Genomic DNA, 16,454 nt, shown 5'->3' with positions numbered 1-16,454 from the left:
TAGCACAGCTTCAGGCCAGACGACGCATCAACCGCGCGAGTCAAAACTCATCATGACATGATTGACTAGGTCGACTTGTTTTGGACAGCAGATCCCCCAAGGCTAAATGTTAAAAATTTTTTATTTCCTGTTGTCCGTGGGTCGTCATGGTCAACGACGCTGAGTTCATTAGGTATCCCGCTGATTTAGTTTGTCGCGCTGCGTTCCGAAGCATTTATCGATTCTCCATCTGGGTTGCACAGCTAAAGACGCAAGGTCACCGCCGTTATCCATGCGCCGCCTTTCGCAATCTTTGCACGGCATGATGTCGTCGTCTCGTGATGTCGAAGGCGAGACTGCCCTCGCGGATATGGTTGTCTCTGGCCGTCAGTTTTATGAGGCGCAGCAGTACAAACGGGCTCTGGAACAGTTCACGAGAGTGAGAGCCTGTGAGCCCCTATTGTGCGAGAGTGAGACCTCTTCTGACGTTTTGATAGGCAATGAAATACTGTCCTTGCGCTAGGGGGGTCAAACGTGAGAGATGTACATGCAAGAATTTTGAAAGGGTCGCTGCTGAGGAGGGTTGCATCTTCAAAGAAGCCATGTATAACTGCAAATGCGACGTCGGGAGGACCTTCAACAAGTGTGACAATAGGAACCACATCCAGGCCCTGGATTACCGAGCTGCCACGTTTGAAGCATTGGGTAAACTGGATCGTGCTAAGAAAGATGCCGAATGGATTTTGGAGCTGGCTCCAAGACTGCCAGATGTAAGTGAACTTTCCTGGGTGAAGTCGCCTCGCACTGACAATAGACCATGAAGGGATATCTTCGTCTGGGAAAAGTAGCGCGGTTACAAAAGAACCATGAATTCGCGTGGAAGATCTACAATGCTGGCATCAGCATTAATAAAGATGTGGAAGTGGCGTCGTCGCCAAAGTTGCAGGTGCATTCTGACAAGCCCGAGCTCGCAGACGACACGTTGGACTGACGTGAATTTAGCAACTTTACAAAGCACGAACGCCGCTTCACAGACATTTCTCTAGGAAGGATCCCCTCCGGCTGCCTACAGAAATTGCGATGCTTATATTCTCATACATGGAATTTACCGAATTGCCGTATGCGCCTTGCTTAAATCTTCCCGACGATCCTCGTACTGACGTTCTTTGCGCAGTCCATGCTTAGGCGTCTGCAAGCTCTGGAGGCGCACCTTGACAAGCCCTCTGTATGATCGATTATGGAGGACAATGATATTTCCTGGTAGAGGCATGAAGCGTGCCCCTCGATACGATGCTCTGAAGAAGATGCTGTCTTGGGCAGGCAAGGGGGGAGCGAGGAAAATCGTCATCCCGCTACCGAAAGCATTTCTACTAAACCAACAAAAGCTAACACTACTTTTAAAAGCGTCCCCATGCTTAGAATATTTGGAAATTGGTCCACAATTCGATATCCTGATGTTTCCGCCCAAGGAGAATATGTGGACGAAGCTACGGCATGTGTCTATCAATGGCACTGGTGATCCTGCTAAACCGGCTTGGAGTACACCTGTAATTCCGATAGGCGGATTTCCATTGGCGTTTCTCAACAACGCTGCGGCTTCGCTGGAGCATCTTGTTCTCACCGGAATACCAGAGCCGTGGTATATGACACAGTCTGTGCCATTTCTCCCCAACCTAAAGACCTTGCGGATGTGCAACATTTCTACATTACGCCAGTCATTTCCTATAGTACGTAACCTTAGAAACTGTGATCAAGCAGCTGAAAAAAAAGAGACTAACAATCGTCATAGTTTTTCCTCTCTGACGCCTTCCCTCGACTTGAACAACTCTGGATCGGCCCCAACATCCCAAATCTTGACTCAAATTCCCTATCCGGCTGGCGAGAAAAGTGGCACACGATGTGGAACCATCTCAAAGTCCTCATATTCGAAGAATCATCCGTTGTCGGGCCTATTTCCCAAGTCGAAAATTCGCTCCTCACGCTGCGTCTTTTAACATGCCTAAACTACGGCAACTCCCTACAACACATCCGCTTCGACATTCCCTCAGACAACGAGGATAGACATGGAAGGCATCGTGTATTCAGCAACAGTCGTACGTTGCACGGTGATATTGATATACCCCAGTATCCTGAATTTCGGAACCTCCACTCACTCGCTTCCAAGTCTTTGTGCATCTCCCCAGACATATTAAGACTCGTATTTTCTGATGCTTTGAATATGGGGAAAATACAATCATTTGACATTGTATTTCCAATAGAGTCACTGAACGATCGCGTCGGAGACAGGAGCATTACTCACCTCAAGGGATACGAATGGCTTCGTGGCGCAGCATCCATCACGTCCATGGGCTGCTACAGGTTCCGATTTAGATCGTACCCTCGAAACGACGATGACCTCCCACTCCCTCAATTTCTGGCGAGCTTTCCGAATCTCGAAACGCTGAGTATTTTCTCGGAGAATTATGAGGAGGCGGAATTTGCTGGCGTAGTGGCAGCCATTTTGAAGGTGACTACATTAAAGACAATCTATACAACATCGGTCAAAGGCGCGGTTATGGATCAGTTGAGGACGGTTGCAGAGAGCCAGGGCGTCAAGTTGATATGGGGACATCAGCCACAGGCATGGCCGGTACCATTGGATGAATCGTAATGAACACAAGAGCCATATGTTTTGGACACAGGATAAGGACCAACATTAGAGACTGCTTGTTGATTTGGATATGGAAAGACCAAATCTTGTCTATAGAATCTATTCTAGATAGTCGTGGCATTATGATAGATATCACTCCCCTGACCGCTTACGCTTCATATAATCCAACTCCTCAGCATGCTGATCCCAAACACAAAAGCCCCCCAACGCAACCTATCCCCTACCAACCTTGAAGGACAAAATCTATATAGACGTTAGCAAGCAGTCAGCCAGCAGTCATTCATTACACGGCCGTTCCACATTCAAAAAGAAAAGAAAAGGAAAGGAAAAAAAGGGAAGAGGAAAATGAAAAATAAACTTACGTCATTCTTCCCAACGGCAACATAATCGTCCTCGGCCACCCTCAACCCCCCAAAACCTTCAACATAGGCAATCGGCGCATCTCCCATGACCTTCTTCGCAACATCTCCCACCGTCGACCCCTTCTTGACAAGGACACAATCCCGAAACACAACCTTGGACTCTGACGCCCCGGAGCTAAAGGTTGCTGTATTCCTCACCGGAAAGACGGGGACCAGCCCCAGCAGCTCTGCCGCCCTCGTCAAAACCTGCACGACACCCGTCGACCCGAACCGGTAGAGCACCATGTCCTTCAGGTTCTCTATCCGGTTGCGGTTCTTCTCGTCCAGTTCCTTTAAGCCCCCGCCGTCGGGGTCCCCCTGCTCAATGAGATCCTCGCGCGTGTCTATAAACTCGCTCCCCTCGACGTACTTTATGTACCCCTGTTTGGCCATTTTCCGCAAAAAGATTTCGGAAATTGCGGAGCAGAGGACGATCGTCTTGGGGTCCTGCATCTTTGCGATTTTGGAAATGTTCTTGTCGGCGTCCGGGTGGTCGATTTTGTTGAGGGCAATGACGGTGGGGAACTTCTCGTCGACAAAGGCGTTGACAATGTGGGCGACGGTCTCGTCGGGCCACTCCTCGAGGGGCTCCTTGACGGCGGCCCGGTCCAGGGTGCGGGCGATGACGGTCGACGTGGCGCCGTATCCGGAGAATTGGCCCTGGAGGGTTTCCACGGCGGTGGCCTTGACGGCGACGTGGCGGCGGCGGATGCTGGGCCATCGCTGCATGAGGTTGCCGAGGATCCAGGCGACGATTTCGCTCCGCAGCCAGGCGATGTCGACGGAGGGGTCGTAGCCGCGCGTCTCTTTGCCCTCGGCGTCCACTGTGCCCGAGGCGTCGACGACGTGTATCAGGGCGTCGGCGTGGCGGAGGTCGTCGAGGAACTTGTTGCCCAGGCCGCGGCCCTGGTGGGCGCCGGGGACGAGGCCGGCCACGTCGAGGAGCTCGATGGGCACGGAGCGCCGGCCGTCGACGCAGGCGCCGTAGTTGGGTTTGCAGCGGTCCGAGACATGGTGGCGGGCGCAGGCGCAGTCGATCTGGAGGTAGCCGATTGCCCTTTGGGGGTCGATGGTGGTGAAGCTGTGGCGCGTGTTAGATGCCGAGTTTTGGGAGCGGACGCGGGGTGGACGGTACGTACGGGAAGTTGCCTGGTTTGGGGGGAGGGTGTTGTTAGCGGTTTGCGCGCATTTCACTGAGGCAGCGGGCTGGAGCCTTGCGTACCGACTTTGGAGGAGGCATCTGTTAGGCTGTTTAGAGTTGTGCTCTTGCCGGCTGAGGGTTTGCCTACGAGGCCGATGAGCGGATCGCGAGGCATGGCGGGGTGGTTTCGCCGCCTGAGACGGACTCGAGGATGTGTAGGAGGCCTCTCGTTGCGCAAAGAAGGCTATAGTATGGGAGAGTTGGAGAGATATAGGGGAGATTGACTAGACAGGGTGGCCGCGGTATCTATCCTTTGAAGGTGTGGGCTTGTGCACAAGGAGGAGTTTGTGCGATGGTCGTCCGGTTCTTTTGAAGTCGCAAAATTTGGGGATGCGCCCCCGCCATCAATGGATCCGTCAGGTCAGACCGGACGGGTTCTGCAGGCACTAAAAGAAAGGGTAATAGTGGGTCCAACGGCCCACCCTGGTCAAATTGGGCCAGACCGTCACTTACACCAAGAGTCTCCATGAGTTCCCGTGCCATTGATCAGGCACAATATATTTCAAAGAATTTAGTGAGTTGGGTGAGACCTAGGACTGGTAGAGGGTCTCCGGCTGTCAGAATAAAATTTTTGGTGGCTACAGGAGACACGAGTGGGTGTTTGACTTGGCAAAACACCTCGAGAACAAGACGCCTTCCAATGGTCCAGAATCTCGATGTTCGGTTATGCCTATAGATGAATTATTTTCGGCGCACCAATTTGCTATGCCCCCTCTCTTGTTGTGTCAAGTGTTAGCTTACCAAGAAATACTTAGACTGGAATTTGGTATAACAGCTTGCACAAGACCGGCACATCAGAGCAGGGTCTGCTAGCAATTATTCAAGCATAGCAGCCCGCCGTTTCAAATACGTATCGACCATCTTGAATGCTGAGTCGTCAACCTTTGTCAAACCTGTCAGACAGTATATTGAATACACACCTTCGAGAGTATCATCCCAATGGCAAGTCTCCCCAAAATGGCCTCTATTGTTATTCCCCTAGGTTACCTCGAACCGCGGCGCACGGCACTTCGATTGAAGATGTACCTCGGCTGACTACAGAGGCTGTTACGGAGGAACGAAAAGAAGCGACCGCAAGAACAAACCCCAGGCATTGGAAGAGCCAATCGAGTTAAACCTGGCAAGTTGCCCTTCCCAAGATGACCCTTCTCGCGCAGGTAGGCAATGGATCTCACTTGCGCCTCAAATTGCGCCAAGCAGAAGCCGACGTTGCGATGAAGCCGACGGACGGCGCTAAATCACGCGATCTTTGCATTGGAGTTGTGCATGTCTCAGCGCGGGACGTAGCCCTGGTGCTTAAATATTGTACCAGGTGGTCTTTGAGTAAGAGGGAAAACCGGAGCATAGCAGTTGACAACAGGGAGAATCTGTAGACATTGCCAAGGGACAAGAGGATCGGAAAGCGATTGTTCCAATCTACATGACTGCAATGATGTTCCAAGAATACCAGGAATGAAATTGATTAGATACAGCCAAGACAAGCAGTTGGCAGAAAATGGATTTCCCCGTCTGTCAAAACCCTCAGACCATGCTCAAAAGGCCGTTAGACATGCATGCCGTCCGCCCCAGTCTGTCACGAATCCCTTGAAAAAATTATACTGTGGAGAGAGAGATCTGCTATTTGAGATGAAAGGCCGAGTTCTAAGTGTCTCAAATGGGCCGGACTTGTATGCTTTCTCTAGGATTTTATGTGCGGTAGATGAAATGACCCCGCTTACGTCTAGAGTCGAAAGGTTTTAGCAGGATACCAGTCATCATCTTATGTGGAGGTTATCATTACTTTCAGTCACTCTAGGAGCTATCTATTCTGCGCATACAAATGCCGATGGGAATGGGGTCTGGCTCTTTTCCTTCTCTCTCTCTCTCTCTCTCTTCTTTTTTTTAAAAAAGTTTTTTTAAAGAAGAAATTAAAGTTGTCTGAATTTCGCCATAGAGCATCCATCCATCTGTCCATGATTCCTGCCCCGCCATCAACGGGACAAACAGTGGGGCATCAAACCACATCAAACGAAAGACAACTCCGTCTACAGACATGGTGCAAGAACCTCATCTCACACACATGCGTAGCTTGCATGTCGAATCATCCCGAACCCACCCGCCATAAAGCACCGTTACATACCGCTGTCTGTACCGATACGGCCGGTACACCCAGCCGGAAGCAAACCGAGTTTGCCTCCAGAGCTAGTCCAGAGGTCAACAAACACATGCCATCCAAGCCATCAATGTCGTCCCAGCTCCCCATCGATACGTTCCCCGCATGGGCTCATCTCAATGACGTTCAGTTCACGCACGTCAATCTTCAAGATGTAGGCGAGGGCAAGGGGTTCGGACTCGTTGCGCATGCGGATCTGGAGAGTGCCGAGGCGGATGGCACGAGCAAAGGCCCTGTTACGATTCCTCACGATCTGGTGCTATCTGCTGAGGCCGTGGAGGACTTTGCCAAGGTTGACCACAACTTCAAGCAGTTACTTGAAGCAGTGGGACGACAAGTACGTCGCTATTCCAAACCCGGATGACGCGGCTTATTGACCGGGGACAGTCCACGAGAGGTGATATAATGCTCTATTTAGTCTCCCAATTCGCCCAATCCAGCCGCCCAAAGGGTCTATCGCCCACCCCATGGACTGAGTACATTCGCCTCTTACCCCGGCCCATTCCCGTTCCAACTATGTGGACGGAGCCGGAACGCTTACTCCTAAATGGGACGTCATTGGAGGTTCGTCTGTTACCCGTGTTCCTGATATAGTAAATGGGGCCCATTTCTTTGATTACCCGGAGATTTCCCTTTTTTTTTAATCATCATGCCCTGTTTTTTGATCTTACTACGGGTCTAGACTGACGGCGTGATAGGCTGCCCTGGAAGCCAAACTCCTCTCTTTGGGCAAAGAGTTTGACACGCTGCGTGAGGTGTCTGAGGATTTTCCATTTTGGAATGAGTTCCTGTGGAGCGGCGAAGAGGTTTCTCTGGAGGACTGGGTATTAGTTGATGCCTGGTACCGTTCGAGGTGCTTGGAGCTACCACGGTCAGGAACCGCCATGGTCCCGGGACTTGACATGGTAAACCATTCGAGCAAAGCAACAGCCTATTACGAAGAAGACGACCATGACAATGTTGTGCTCCTCATCCGCCCGGGATGTCCAGTTCGCAGCGGCGAGGAAGTCACCATCTCTTACGGCGACGCTAAGCCTGCTTCTGAGATGCTCTTCAGCTATGGATTCATCGACCCCAACAACATCGTGGACAAGTTGACGCTGCGCCTGGATCCCTTCCCAGATGATCCCTTGGCAAGGGCAAAATTACGAATTTCTAACAGCGGACCGACTTTGACAATCTCACGAAAAGGCACGGAAGGCTCGCAGGGAGCGTCTTCAGTTGTATGGCGCTCACCGTTTGTGTACCTGATGTGCCTCAACGAGGAAGACGGCCTGTCGTTCCAACTGCTCCAAGATACGTCGGGGGACAGACAGCTAAGACTCTTTTGGCAAGGTGAAGACGTGACAGATCAAGCGGACGATTTCGAAACCCTGATCCAGGGCCACGATCTCTGTCCCGTGTTTAAACTCAGGGCTATTACTGTGTTGCATGACAAGGTCGGAGAGCAATTGACCCGAATTAGTCGCGGCCCATCAGACGATGAGCTAGAACCCTTGCAGGCGGCTGGCTTGCTGAGAGCTGAATGCATAGCAGCCGCAAGAATATTGAAGGACGTGGAAAGCAAATTGTTGGGCCATGCGTTGGAGGCGTTGGACAATGAGGTGAGTTTCGTATTACACTTTGCTCATCTTTCGCGCATGCCGTTCGATTGTCTGTCAATGGCGTTTTGTGGCACACCCCCTTTTGAAGGCTCACAGCCGTCAACTCTTGCAAGAATCGGGAGACATGGAAGGTTGAGAGAAACAAAAAAACAAGATTTGGCAGCCGCACAAGGTGGCTGATTGATCGAAGACTGACTAATCCAATCACATCGCTTGTTGAAATATTGCGATACTAATCAGGCTTTGTTACGCTCTTCTAGAGGACGAATCTTCTTGCGAACGACCACGTGGTGGCATATCTCGGATCGAAGGAAGATTACCCAATCGGGCAAGAAGCGCAAGCCACGGCAGCCAATGACGACGCAGACGACTTTAGTTGACCGAGGATAAACTGCCTACTCGGTAATGTACTTGAAAACCACATTGGAGGTAGTATGATAGTCTGCAATGGTACTGCGACCGCTAAGTCGCCGTAGGAGGAACTTGTGTTCGTCGTCTCACTTGGTTTGGCGTTGGGCATGAAGATGAGCCTGTATTGGCACGCCCCGTGCGTTGGGCTTCTGCACGAGGGCCATTCTGCTGCATTTACCAGAGAACTAGGACAGAACTTCGGCGCTGCTAAAGCGGTTGTAGTGATGGCAGGTCAGTTCCAAAGTGCCCAAATGATTCCCTCTTGGAACAAGGCTGCTCAAAGAAGTGGCTAAGGTCACCGGGGGGGGGGGCGACGGCTGGCGGGTGGACGGGTGGAAGTGCCGGCTATCTCTGTACGAGTTGTGCTGAGAGGTCAGTCCACCTCTCAATAAGTTCTAACCGAGCCACTGGTTAAGCATACATGTCAAATTGTGAAGTCATTCCATATTTGTCAGGCAACCAAGACGACCTAGCATGTCTGGGGTAATCTCACCGTACCCAACTCTCTGGGTGGACTGGAGAAGCACAACCCCACAACGCATGACGAGACCAGCTCACCCGGGGGAGCCCTTGGGGACCTTGGGACCCTTGGGACCACATGGAGGCGGTTGTGGATGCCGGGATTGTGTGGCTTGTTCGCTACGATTCATGTTGTTGGAGATTCTCGAAAATAGATGACTCTAGACATTGCTCCCAGGTAGGTATTCTGTTTTGATGGCGGCTTGATTGCTAAAGCTCGGCTCATCTCTGTGACCATGATTTCGGCTTTGACCAAGGGTGACTGCGTCTTGGTAGAAATAGCTGGCTGGGTAAATTGGGCCAGCAGGACGACGACTCTCTGAGCAGAATTAATAGCGCGGTTCCTGCTTGGCGTCAATGCGAGAGTCCAGGGTCTACAAATCCCTCATCAACATGCCCAGGGGCTGCAAAATGAGTTGACGGAGGATAGAAATAGAGTACGCGATCTTCCAGGGAGGCTAGCAAATACTGGCGAATGGAGGCAGAAGAAGCAAGACAGCCAAGCTACAACAAAACCTGCATCAGCGTCGTGGCGAGGTCGGTGTTTGCGGCACAACCGGACAGGCGGTATTATACCCTCTCAAGTTTCAACTCTGAGCCTTGAGGGTGTGGTTGGGGTAGTGTGAAGCCATGTCTCAGGGCAAACTTGAACTTGAAAAGGATTAGCACCTGCAAACGCGTACTGTATGTACAAGTGACCCAATGTAACCGTGGTGGTCAGGGGACTCGAACGGTTTTTTCTTTACCTGTTCCCCGCATTCTAGTTGACCGAATCCGGGGTAATCAAATCAATCTTAAATGACGGAGCATGTTCGAGATGCCGATGTTGGGCGTGCAATGAACATGATTTGCCGGAACCAGGACAGCAAGTTTTTAGGCCCTCGTCGATAGCTGGGGGAAGGAGATATATATGTAAACGATGCGGCTTCAAGGGAAAAGACGCCATGTGCGTAGTTTGAGCATATTATCTCGTAGCGCTGAGAGTATTGAGCAAAGCGACATGGAGCGACCAGCTCGTAGCAGCGTTCCATGGCTTCGCAAGACTATCCACTATGATGCCACGATGGCGGATTTGTCTCAATTGGTATCATTGGAGAATGAGCCAACACCGTATGAATCACGTCGTTGTAAAGGCAGACACAGGGCTGATTCAAGTCGAGGGTAATGGGGTGATGGGGTAATGGCCCAGACAGATGTGTCGCATCATGATGGATGAAGTCTTTCCATATCTGGCAAAATGCGTTGGTCGCGTCGTGTTGAAAGGCAGAGTCCGACATCAGCCGATATTATCTGCCGGGTAGAGGGGAGGCGCCAGTTGGTGGTGATGTGGCGTCTGCGTCGTGGTGATGGATTGACGATCAAATGGGGACTGGGAGAGCAAACCTGCAGCGGCCACCGACTGGGCAGTGCTCGGCTAAGACCGTAAGGGCGACTGGCGCCAACCAGCATGGCGCCTGCGCTGCCCCAGACAAGGCATCTGGGCGTGGGCCGTGGACGCGCCGTGGACTCGGAGACCCGTAATCCCCCGCCTCCCGTTGGCTCAATCGCACCCAGGTCAGTGCTGCGTCCTGAAGACCGGGGAACATTGAAGCCAAGAGCAGCGCCTGGTCACGCATCCCGATTGCACCAGACTTTCCCCGGAATCCTTTCATGGACATGGACACTCGATGTTAGCAGCCTGTGCGTATGTACTTCAGTACATACATGTACCCCGAGATCTCCGCACGGAACATTGAAACATTGCGTTAAAGCGACGAACCGCGTAAAGTACCTTAAGTAGGTTTAAGTAAAGTAGTTAGTAGACCTGGACGTTCAAACAGTCGACGCTAGCAACGGCCTGAACAGTCAAAAAAGTCCGACCATGACCATCTTGCCCCGGACATGTCCATCTCCATCCCCATTTCATCACTTCATTGTCCGCTCCACACATCCTTTGTCTTCTGGCGCTGTCCCTTCCCGGCCCACTCCTACTTATCCCACGTTTTCCCTTCTTCTCTTCCGACTTGAATAAACCTCCCCACTCTGGCGACGAGCACGCCAACTTGACTCTTTGTTGCGTCCTCCCGCCTACGCCGAGAACGACAAACTTCCAGAGGGTCAGAAAGAAGGGACTGCGGATAACATCTTTTGCGAGTTCCGGGACGAAACAGAAGCAATAAGAACAGAAGAAGAAGAGAGCCTGCATCGTCGTTCTAGAAACCCGGGTTGAGAATTTGTCCGGCGTCTTCGAGAAGCGCAGCCCAGACAAAAGGTACGAGGGGGGAGCCCTGGCGTGAACTCGCCAATCGACGTTTACCTCGGCGCATACTCCCAACCTGCAAAGTTACCGAGCAGAACGAGCTCAAGGGCTCGAGGGTTTTCAACACTACACATTATACACATCATTTTGCCCGCCTTCCACTTCGATAAGACACGAGTACGTACGCAACGTTGCAATCTACCAAGTCCATACCGGGACGTTGCCAAAATGCCTGGCATCCTACCGATGAAGGTCATCAAGGTGGGCAACAGCGCTCAAAGCCGCATTGCCCAGGCCTGTGACCGTTGCCGCAGCAAGAAAATTCGTTGTGATGGCGTTCGTCCGACTTGCTCACAATGTGCCAATGTCGGCTTCGAGTGCCGGACCAGCGACAAGCTGAGTCGCCGTGCCTTTCCCCGCGGATACACAGAGTCGTTAGAGGAGCGAGTTCGGCATTTGGAAACCGAGGTCAGAGAGCTCAAAGACCTGTTGGATGAAAAGGACGAGAAGATAGATATGCTTTCCGCCATGCACGCCAACCACCATCGCCAACCATCACCCACATCTGCCTCCAACACACTGCCCTCGCCAGACACCTCCAAGGACAGTCCCGCATCTACTGCCAAGGAGGATACTTTCCGCGTACAAGGCTCGCCTTTGCTTTTTGGCGTCGAGAATTCAGACTCCTACTTCATGGGCCCGTCCAGTGGCCGCTCATTTATCAGTACGTCGACTTTCCAATCGTGGGCCTCACTGTAGCCGCGCCAACTAACCGTCTTCCAACAGCCTCCTTCAAGCACAAACTTAGACAGAGGGGGAAATCGTGCAATGACTTTAATCCAGAAGCCTTTCTGCACGTTCAAGGATGCGCACCGTTGACTCAAGAAGAACCTAGCCACGTTTCCTGCCTACCTCCTCGCATCTTTTCTGACCGGTCTGTCAACGTCTACTTCCAGGAGTGGGCGCCGCTATTTCCGGTTTTGCATAAGCCTACCTTTCTTCGCATCTACGAAGAGTTCGTGGCCGATCCTGAAAAGGTCAAGTGCCATCACAAAATTGCACAGCTGCATCTTGTTTTTAGCATTGCCGGAGTCTCATCTGAACAACCCGACTACCCGCAACTGGCCGCTTGCGAAAAGCAGTGGACCAAAGCTATTGAATCGATGGTTCTGGAGAACACCATGAGTACGCTCCAGTGCCTCATCCTTGCGCTCCTGTATTGCGCGATTAGGGCAGACAATAAGCGAGTCCAGCACTTCAAAGGTCTGGCCATTGGACTGTCCCACCGACTCGGGCTGCATCAGAGCCAAAAGCGATTTTCTTTTGGGGCCTTGACCTTGGAGACGAGGAAGAAGGTATTTTGGACTCTTTATACTCTCGACTGGTAAGTTGGACAGTGTATCATGTTTTGGCCCGGATCGCATCTGACAATATCGTAGCTTTACTGCCGCTACCCTTGGGCTGCCAAAAATGCTCAAGGAGGACGATATCCACACGGAATATCCGTCTGATACAGATGATGAATACATTACCGAGAAGGGATTTCAACCTACATTACCGGGAGAACATACTAGATTGTCCAGCGCCCTGGCTCTTTTCCGGGCCACTCGGATCATGGCAGCAATCTTGGAAAAGAACTATCCTGCAGTGGCCAACCATGAGCTCTCTCTTCAACAAATGACTAGTTTTGAGGCGGATCTTGATGCTTGGTACCAAGAATTACCCGCGCATTTACGACTCAACTTCTCTCAAGATAAGCCATCAACAGACGTGACTGGGAGCAGATCTCCCATCCTGGTAGGTTTACTTTTCCACCTCTCCCCGTCTGAACGGCCACTTGCTAAATCATGACACACGCAGGCCTTGGCGTACCATCATATCCGAACCCTGATCTACCGTCCCGTTGTTGGCTCTAGCCTTGGTGCAAAGGCCGCACCCGCCCTCATTTCCATTGCGGATTCCAGCAAGCGAATCATTCAGATTGTTCAGCTGCTCGAGGAGAGGAACATGAGCTTCTCGTTCTGTCTCAATAAATTTGACCTCCTGGCTCTCTGCGGCCTGACGCTTCTTTACCAGGTCGTCGATCTGAAGGCGGACAGTAAATTGAGCCGCGACATTGAAAAGCTTGTCAACTTCACTATCAAGTCGATGAACCAAGCCAAGGCTCCAGGATGCATCGACCTGGCCCGCATTGCAGCCAATCTTATCCGCGTTGACGAACATCCAAGCCCTCTTCCACCTCAAGCACCAATGGCGGCACCATCACAGCGTTCGTCCTCAAAAGGCTCGAAAAAGAAGTCAGAACTTCAACAGGAGCACGAAGGGATGCGTCGCATGACCATGCCCGATACCCAGACCCTGGAAAGCAACTTTTGTCCTCGATTGCGGCAGTCCTTTGATAGCGTCACCTCTTCTGAGGCATCGACCAACTACCAAGGCCGCCGTTTGTCAGTAGTAACGCAGCCAACCCGCATCAGCAGCAAGACTCCGATATCCCGCGTCATTCCCAATCTCGATTATTTGTCTCTGAACAACACTCCATCTCATACTGGTGCGTCTTCACCCGCTGGAAGGTCCCGCATGCAGACGCCAGGATTGTCAGTATCGCCGTCCGGTCAAATGATGGCCGTCGTCGACCCTACAGCAAAGATGGCGGACGTGTGCAATTCTGAATGGGAGACGCTACTCGGATCAATGGATAACAATGTTTACGATGCCATCTATGGTGGCGCAAGCCTCCCAAGTGAGACAATACCCGCGAACTCGAACAGTGTTGGTTGGTCGCCAGAGTCTTGGGACGTGAGCAGCATTAACGTGGGTGACTTTGGACGGAATCCAGAGCCGCCACAAAGCGTGCTTAGCATGAGTGACGAAAGTTTGAGCTCTGGCGAAGAAGTTGCGCCGTCAGAGTTGGGCCTTAGCGTGGGAAGCGCAGAATTCAATAGATTGCACATGCCAGAAGCCTATGGCTTCGACCTCGAGGGATTTCCTTTGTGAGAAGGGCTGAGGTTTGCTGTTGCGCTCTCATCCAGGACTATTGTTTGGCTCTTCAATATGAATGATGGTTCGAATCGGTATTGTTTGACATTTGTTGGGTGCTAGCTGGCGTTTAGGATGGACCAATGACATGGAGGGTGTAGCGTTGTTTTATTTTTATTTCTTCTCTGACTTCTTCTCTTTATGACGGAATGCTGGTATTTCTGTGATGGGATTCGGTCGGATTAAGGATACTGGGTACTGATATATCAACAAACGGCAAGTGTTGGATACTCTCAGTGGCGTATACGTATGTGTAGGATTTGGAACATGTGCTGCCATTGCCCCAGCTTTACCGGGCTTGACATGGTTTTGTTCTAATCAATATTTATCAATTGCAAACGGCGAATGCCCGTTTACCATTGTGGTGAATTGGATGGCGCTGTCAAGTACGGAGCAGCATTTCTCTGCAAACCGCATGTTCCAGGGCAAGTCACAAAGTTCAAACTGTCGCCGGAACGCCACCACGGTTTGGCTCACCCATCAGATGCAAACCCGCCCATCCCGTTTTGATTACCCGTCGAATGTTGGCAGTTTCCCAGTCTACCGGTACATCCGGGCGCCAAAACGGCGCAACCCCATTCTCTACTCGGGCCGTCAAACATTCCATGTCCATCGCAATGCGCATCGCCAAATAGAGCAATAACCACCATGTACCACCGTCACATCTGATAACAATCCCAACCCCTCCCCTTTTCCCCAACATTTCATGAATCCCGCGAGCCGCACCCCCTCCCTCATCTTCCAGCTACAAAAACACTATACGCCCTCTGTCCTCGTCTTATCCACCACGCCCTTGTCGCGCTTCCACACTGTCCCGGCCTCCAAACTCCGTCTTCGCCGCCGCCCTGTCCGAGACTGGCCGCTCAAGGACGACGCGGGCCACATTATTATCGTCAAGATGGCGGACGAGAAGGATACGCTGCAGCAAGGGGGCGACATTTCATGGGATATTCCAGAGGGTGAGCACAGAAATATAGTACATATATATATGTGCCGACATTCTCGATCTGCTAACCCCGGAATTCAAAAGCCCCGTGGACAACCGCCCGTCCGTCCAAGCGAGATCCCGCACGCTTCCTGCCGCAGGCCATCGCACATAGAGGCTACAAGGCGTTGTGGCCGGAGAACACCATGGGCGCCTTCAAGGGCGCCGTCGAGGTTGGCGCGCACGCGATCGAGACGGACGTGCATTTGTCCAGGGACGGCGTAGCCGTGCTGTCGCATGCGAGTCTGCCCAGCCCGGACACGACAATCCACGGTGCTAATGTCGCTCCAGGACGCAACCCTCACGCGGTGCTTCGGCATAGACAAGAAGCTAGCCGACTGCGACTGGGAGTACCTGTCCACCGTAGAAACGCTCCGCGAGCCGAAGCAGGGCCTGCCCCGGCTCCAAGACCTGCTAGAATGGCTCGTCGAAGCCGACAAGCTGCAAGCCGACGAGCACAGCCATCGGCCCTGGGTACTGCTCGACATCAAGGTCCGCCATCATCCTCTGCTCTGCACAACCCCCCCAAAAATGTACAGGACACCAGATGATCTGACCGGAAGAAAAACAGCTCGACGACGACGCACAAGACCTCGTAAACGCCATCAGCAGCGCCATAGCCCAAGTCCCCGCCTCAACACCATGGCAGGGCCGCATCGTCCTCGGATGCTGGAACGTAAGACTTCCGACCACCCTCCCCCAGACCAAGAACAGCTAACAAGGTAAACTCAGGCCTCTGTGCTCAAAGCCTCACGCAGAACCCTGCCGGACTACCCCGTCGCCCACATTGGCTTCTCGCTCTCCTACGCGCGGCACTTCCTGCCCATCCCCAACGTGGGCTTCAACATGGCCTTCCACACGCTCGTGCGCCCCTACCAGGGCCGGCGGTTCATGCGAGACGTGCGCGCCGCCCGCCGCCCGCTGTACGCCTGGACCGTCAACCACCCGCGCTGGATGCGGTGGTGCATCGAGCGCAACGTGCGTGGTGGCGGCGGCAGCGTCGTGGACGGCGTCGTGACGGACGACCCTAGGCTGTACCTCGACGTGTGCCGGCGGTACGAGGACGACGTGGACGCAGGTGTGCTGGGGCGCGACGACCGCAGCTCCGTCGGGCAGAAGGTCGCGCTGGCCGTGGACATTGTCAAGAGGCACGTCCTCGCCAAGCTGTTCTTTTGGTATAGGAGGCATGTGCAGGGCAAGTTGGATGACTTGGATGGCAAGACGAAGCGGTAGATAAAGAGGGACTAGATAGACGGGCGGGCATCATGATTGAG

General features: G+C 52.5%; 5 protein-coding genes across 5 annotated transcripts; 4 read left to right on the top strand and 1 right to left on the bottom strand.

Moving 5' to 3' along the window:
• Nucleotides 1–271: 271 nt before the first annotated feature.
• On the top strand, nucleotides 272–2,629 carry MAA_05576 (Tetratricopeptide-like helical; the record flags this gene model as incomplete). Its single annotated transcript, XM_007823574.2, has 6 exons — nucleotides 272–418; nucleotides 477–749; nucleotides 803–925; nucleotides 982–1,097; nucleotides 1,154–1,706; nucleotides 1,769–2,629. 6 exons carry the CDS (start codon nucleotides 272–274, stop codon nucleotides 2,627–2,629), a joined length of 2,073 nt encoding a protein of 690 aa, XP_007821765.2.
• A 213-nt stretch (nucleotides 2,630–2,842) lies between these two features.
• Nucleotides 2,843–4,346, bottom strand: MAA_05577 (P-loop containing nucleoside triphosphate hydrolase protein; the record flags this gene model as incomplete). The annotated part of the gene is made up of 3 exons (XM_007823575.2): nucleotides 2,843–2,872; nucleotides 2,992–4,111; nucleotides 4,225–4,346. The coding sequence occupies 3 exons, from the start codon at nucleotides 4,344–4,346 to the stop codon at nucleotides 2,843–2,845; spliced, it is 1,272 nt and encodes a 423-aa protein (XP_007821766.2).
• A 1,837-nt stretch (nucleotides 4,347–6,183) lies between these two features.
• Nucleotides 6,184–8,367, top strand: MAA_05578 (SET domain-containing protein; the record flags this gene model as incomplete). Its single annotated transcript, XM_007823576.2, has 4 exons — nucleotides 6,184–6,720; nucleotides 6,771–6,947; nucleotides 7,082–7,987; nucleotides 8,248–8,367. The coding sequence occupies 4 exons, from the start codon at nucleotides 6,184–6,186 to the stop codon at nucleotides 8,365–8,367; spliced, it is 1,740 nt and encodes a 579-aa protein (XP_007821767.2).
• Nucleotides 8,368–11,384: 3,017 nt separating this feature from the next.
• Nucleotides 11,385–14,153, top strand: MAA_05579 (N-terminal binuclear Zn cluster-containing/DNA binding domain-containing protein; the record flags this gene model as incomplete). The annotated part of the gene is made up of 4 exons (XM_007823577.2): nucleotides 11,385–11,880; nucleotides 11,943–12,540; nucleotides 12,596–12,953; nucleotides 13,017–14,153. The coding sequence occupies 4 exons, from the start codon at nucleotides 11,385–11,387 to the stop codon at nucleotides 14,151–14,153; spliced, it is 2,589 nt and encodes an 862-aa protein (XP_007821768.2).
• Nucleotides 14,154–14,901: 748 nt separating this feature from the next.
• MAA_05580 (PLC-like phosphodiesterase, TIM beta/alpha-barrel domain protein) lies at nucleotides 14,902–16,413 on the top strand (the record flags this gene model as incomplete). Its single annotated transcript, XM_007823578.2, has 4 exons — nucleotides 14,902–15,154; nucleotides 15,226–15,713; nucleotides 15,752–15,856; nucleotides 15,913–16,413. The coding sequence occupies 4 exons, from the start codon at nucleotides 14,902–14,904 to the stop codon at nucleotides 16,411–16,413; spliced, it is 1,347 nt and encodes a 448-aa protein (XP_007821769.2).
• Between the last annotated feature and the right edge of the window lie 41 nt (nucleotides 16,414–16,454).

This window comes from Metarhizium robertsii (genome assembly GCF_000187425.2).
Source record: "Metarhizium robertsii ARSEF 23 chromosome Unknown MAA_Scf_2, whole genome shotgun sequence".
NCBI lineage: Eukaryota > Fungi > Ascomycota > Sordariomycetes > Hypocreales > Clavicipitaceae > Metarhizium > Metarhizium robertsii.
This window is presented reverse-complemented; position numbering and strand designations above follow the sequence as displayed.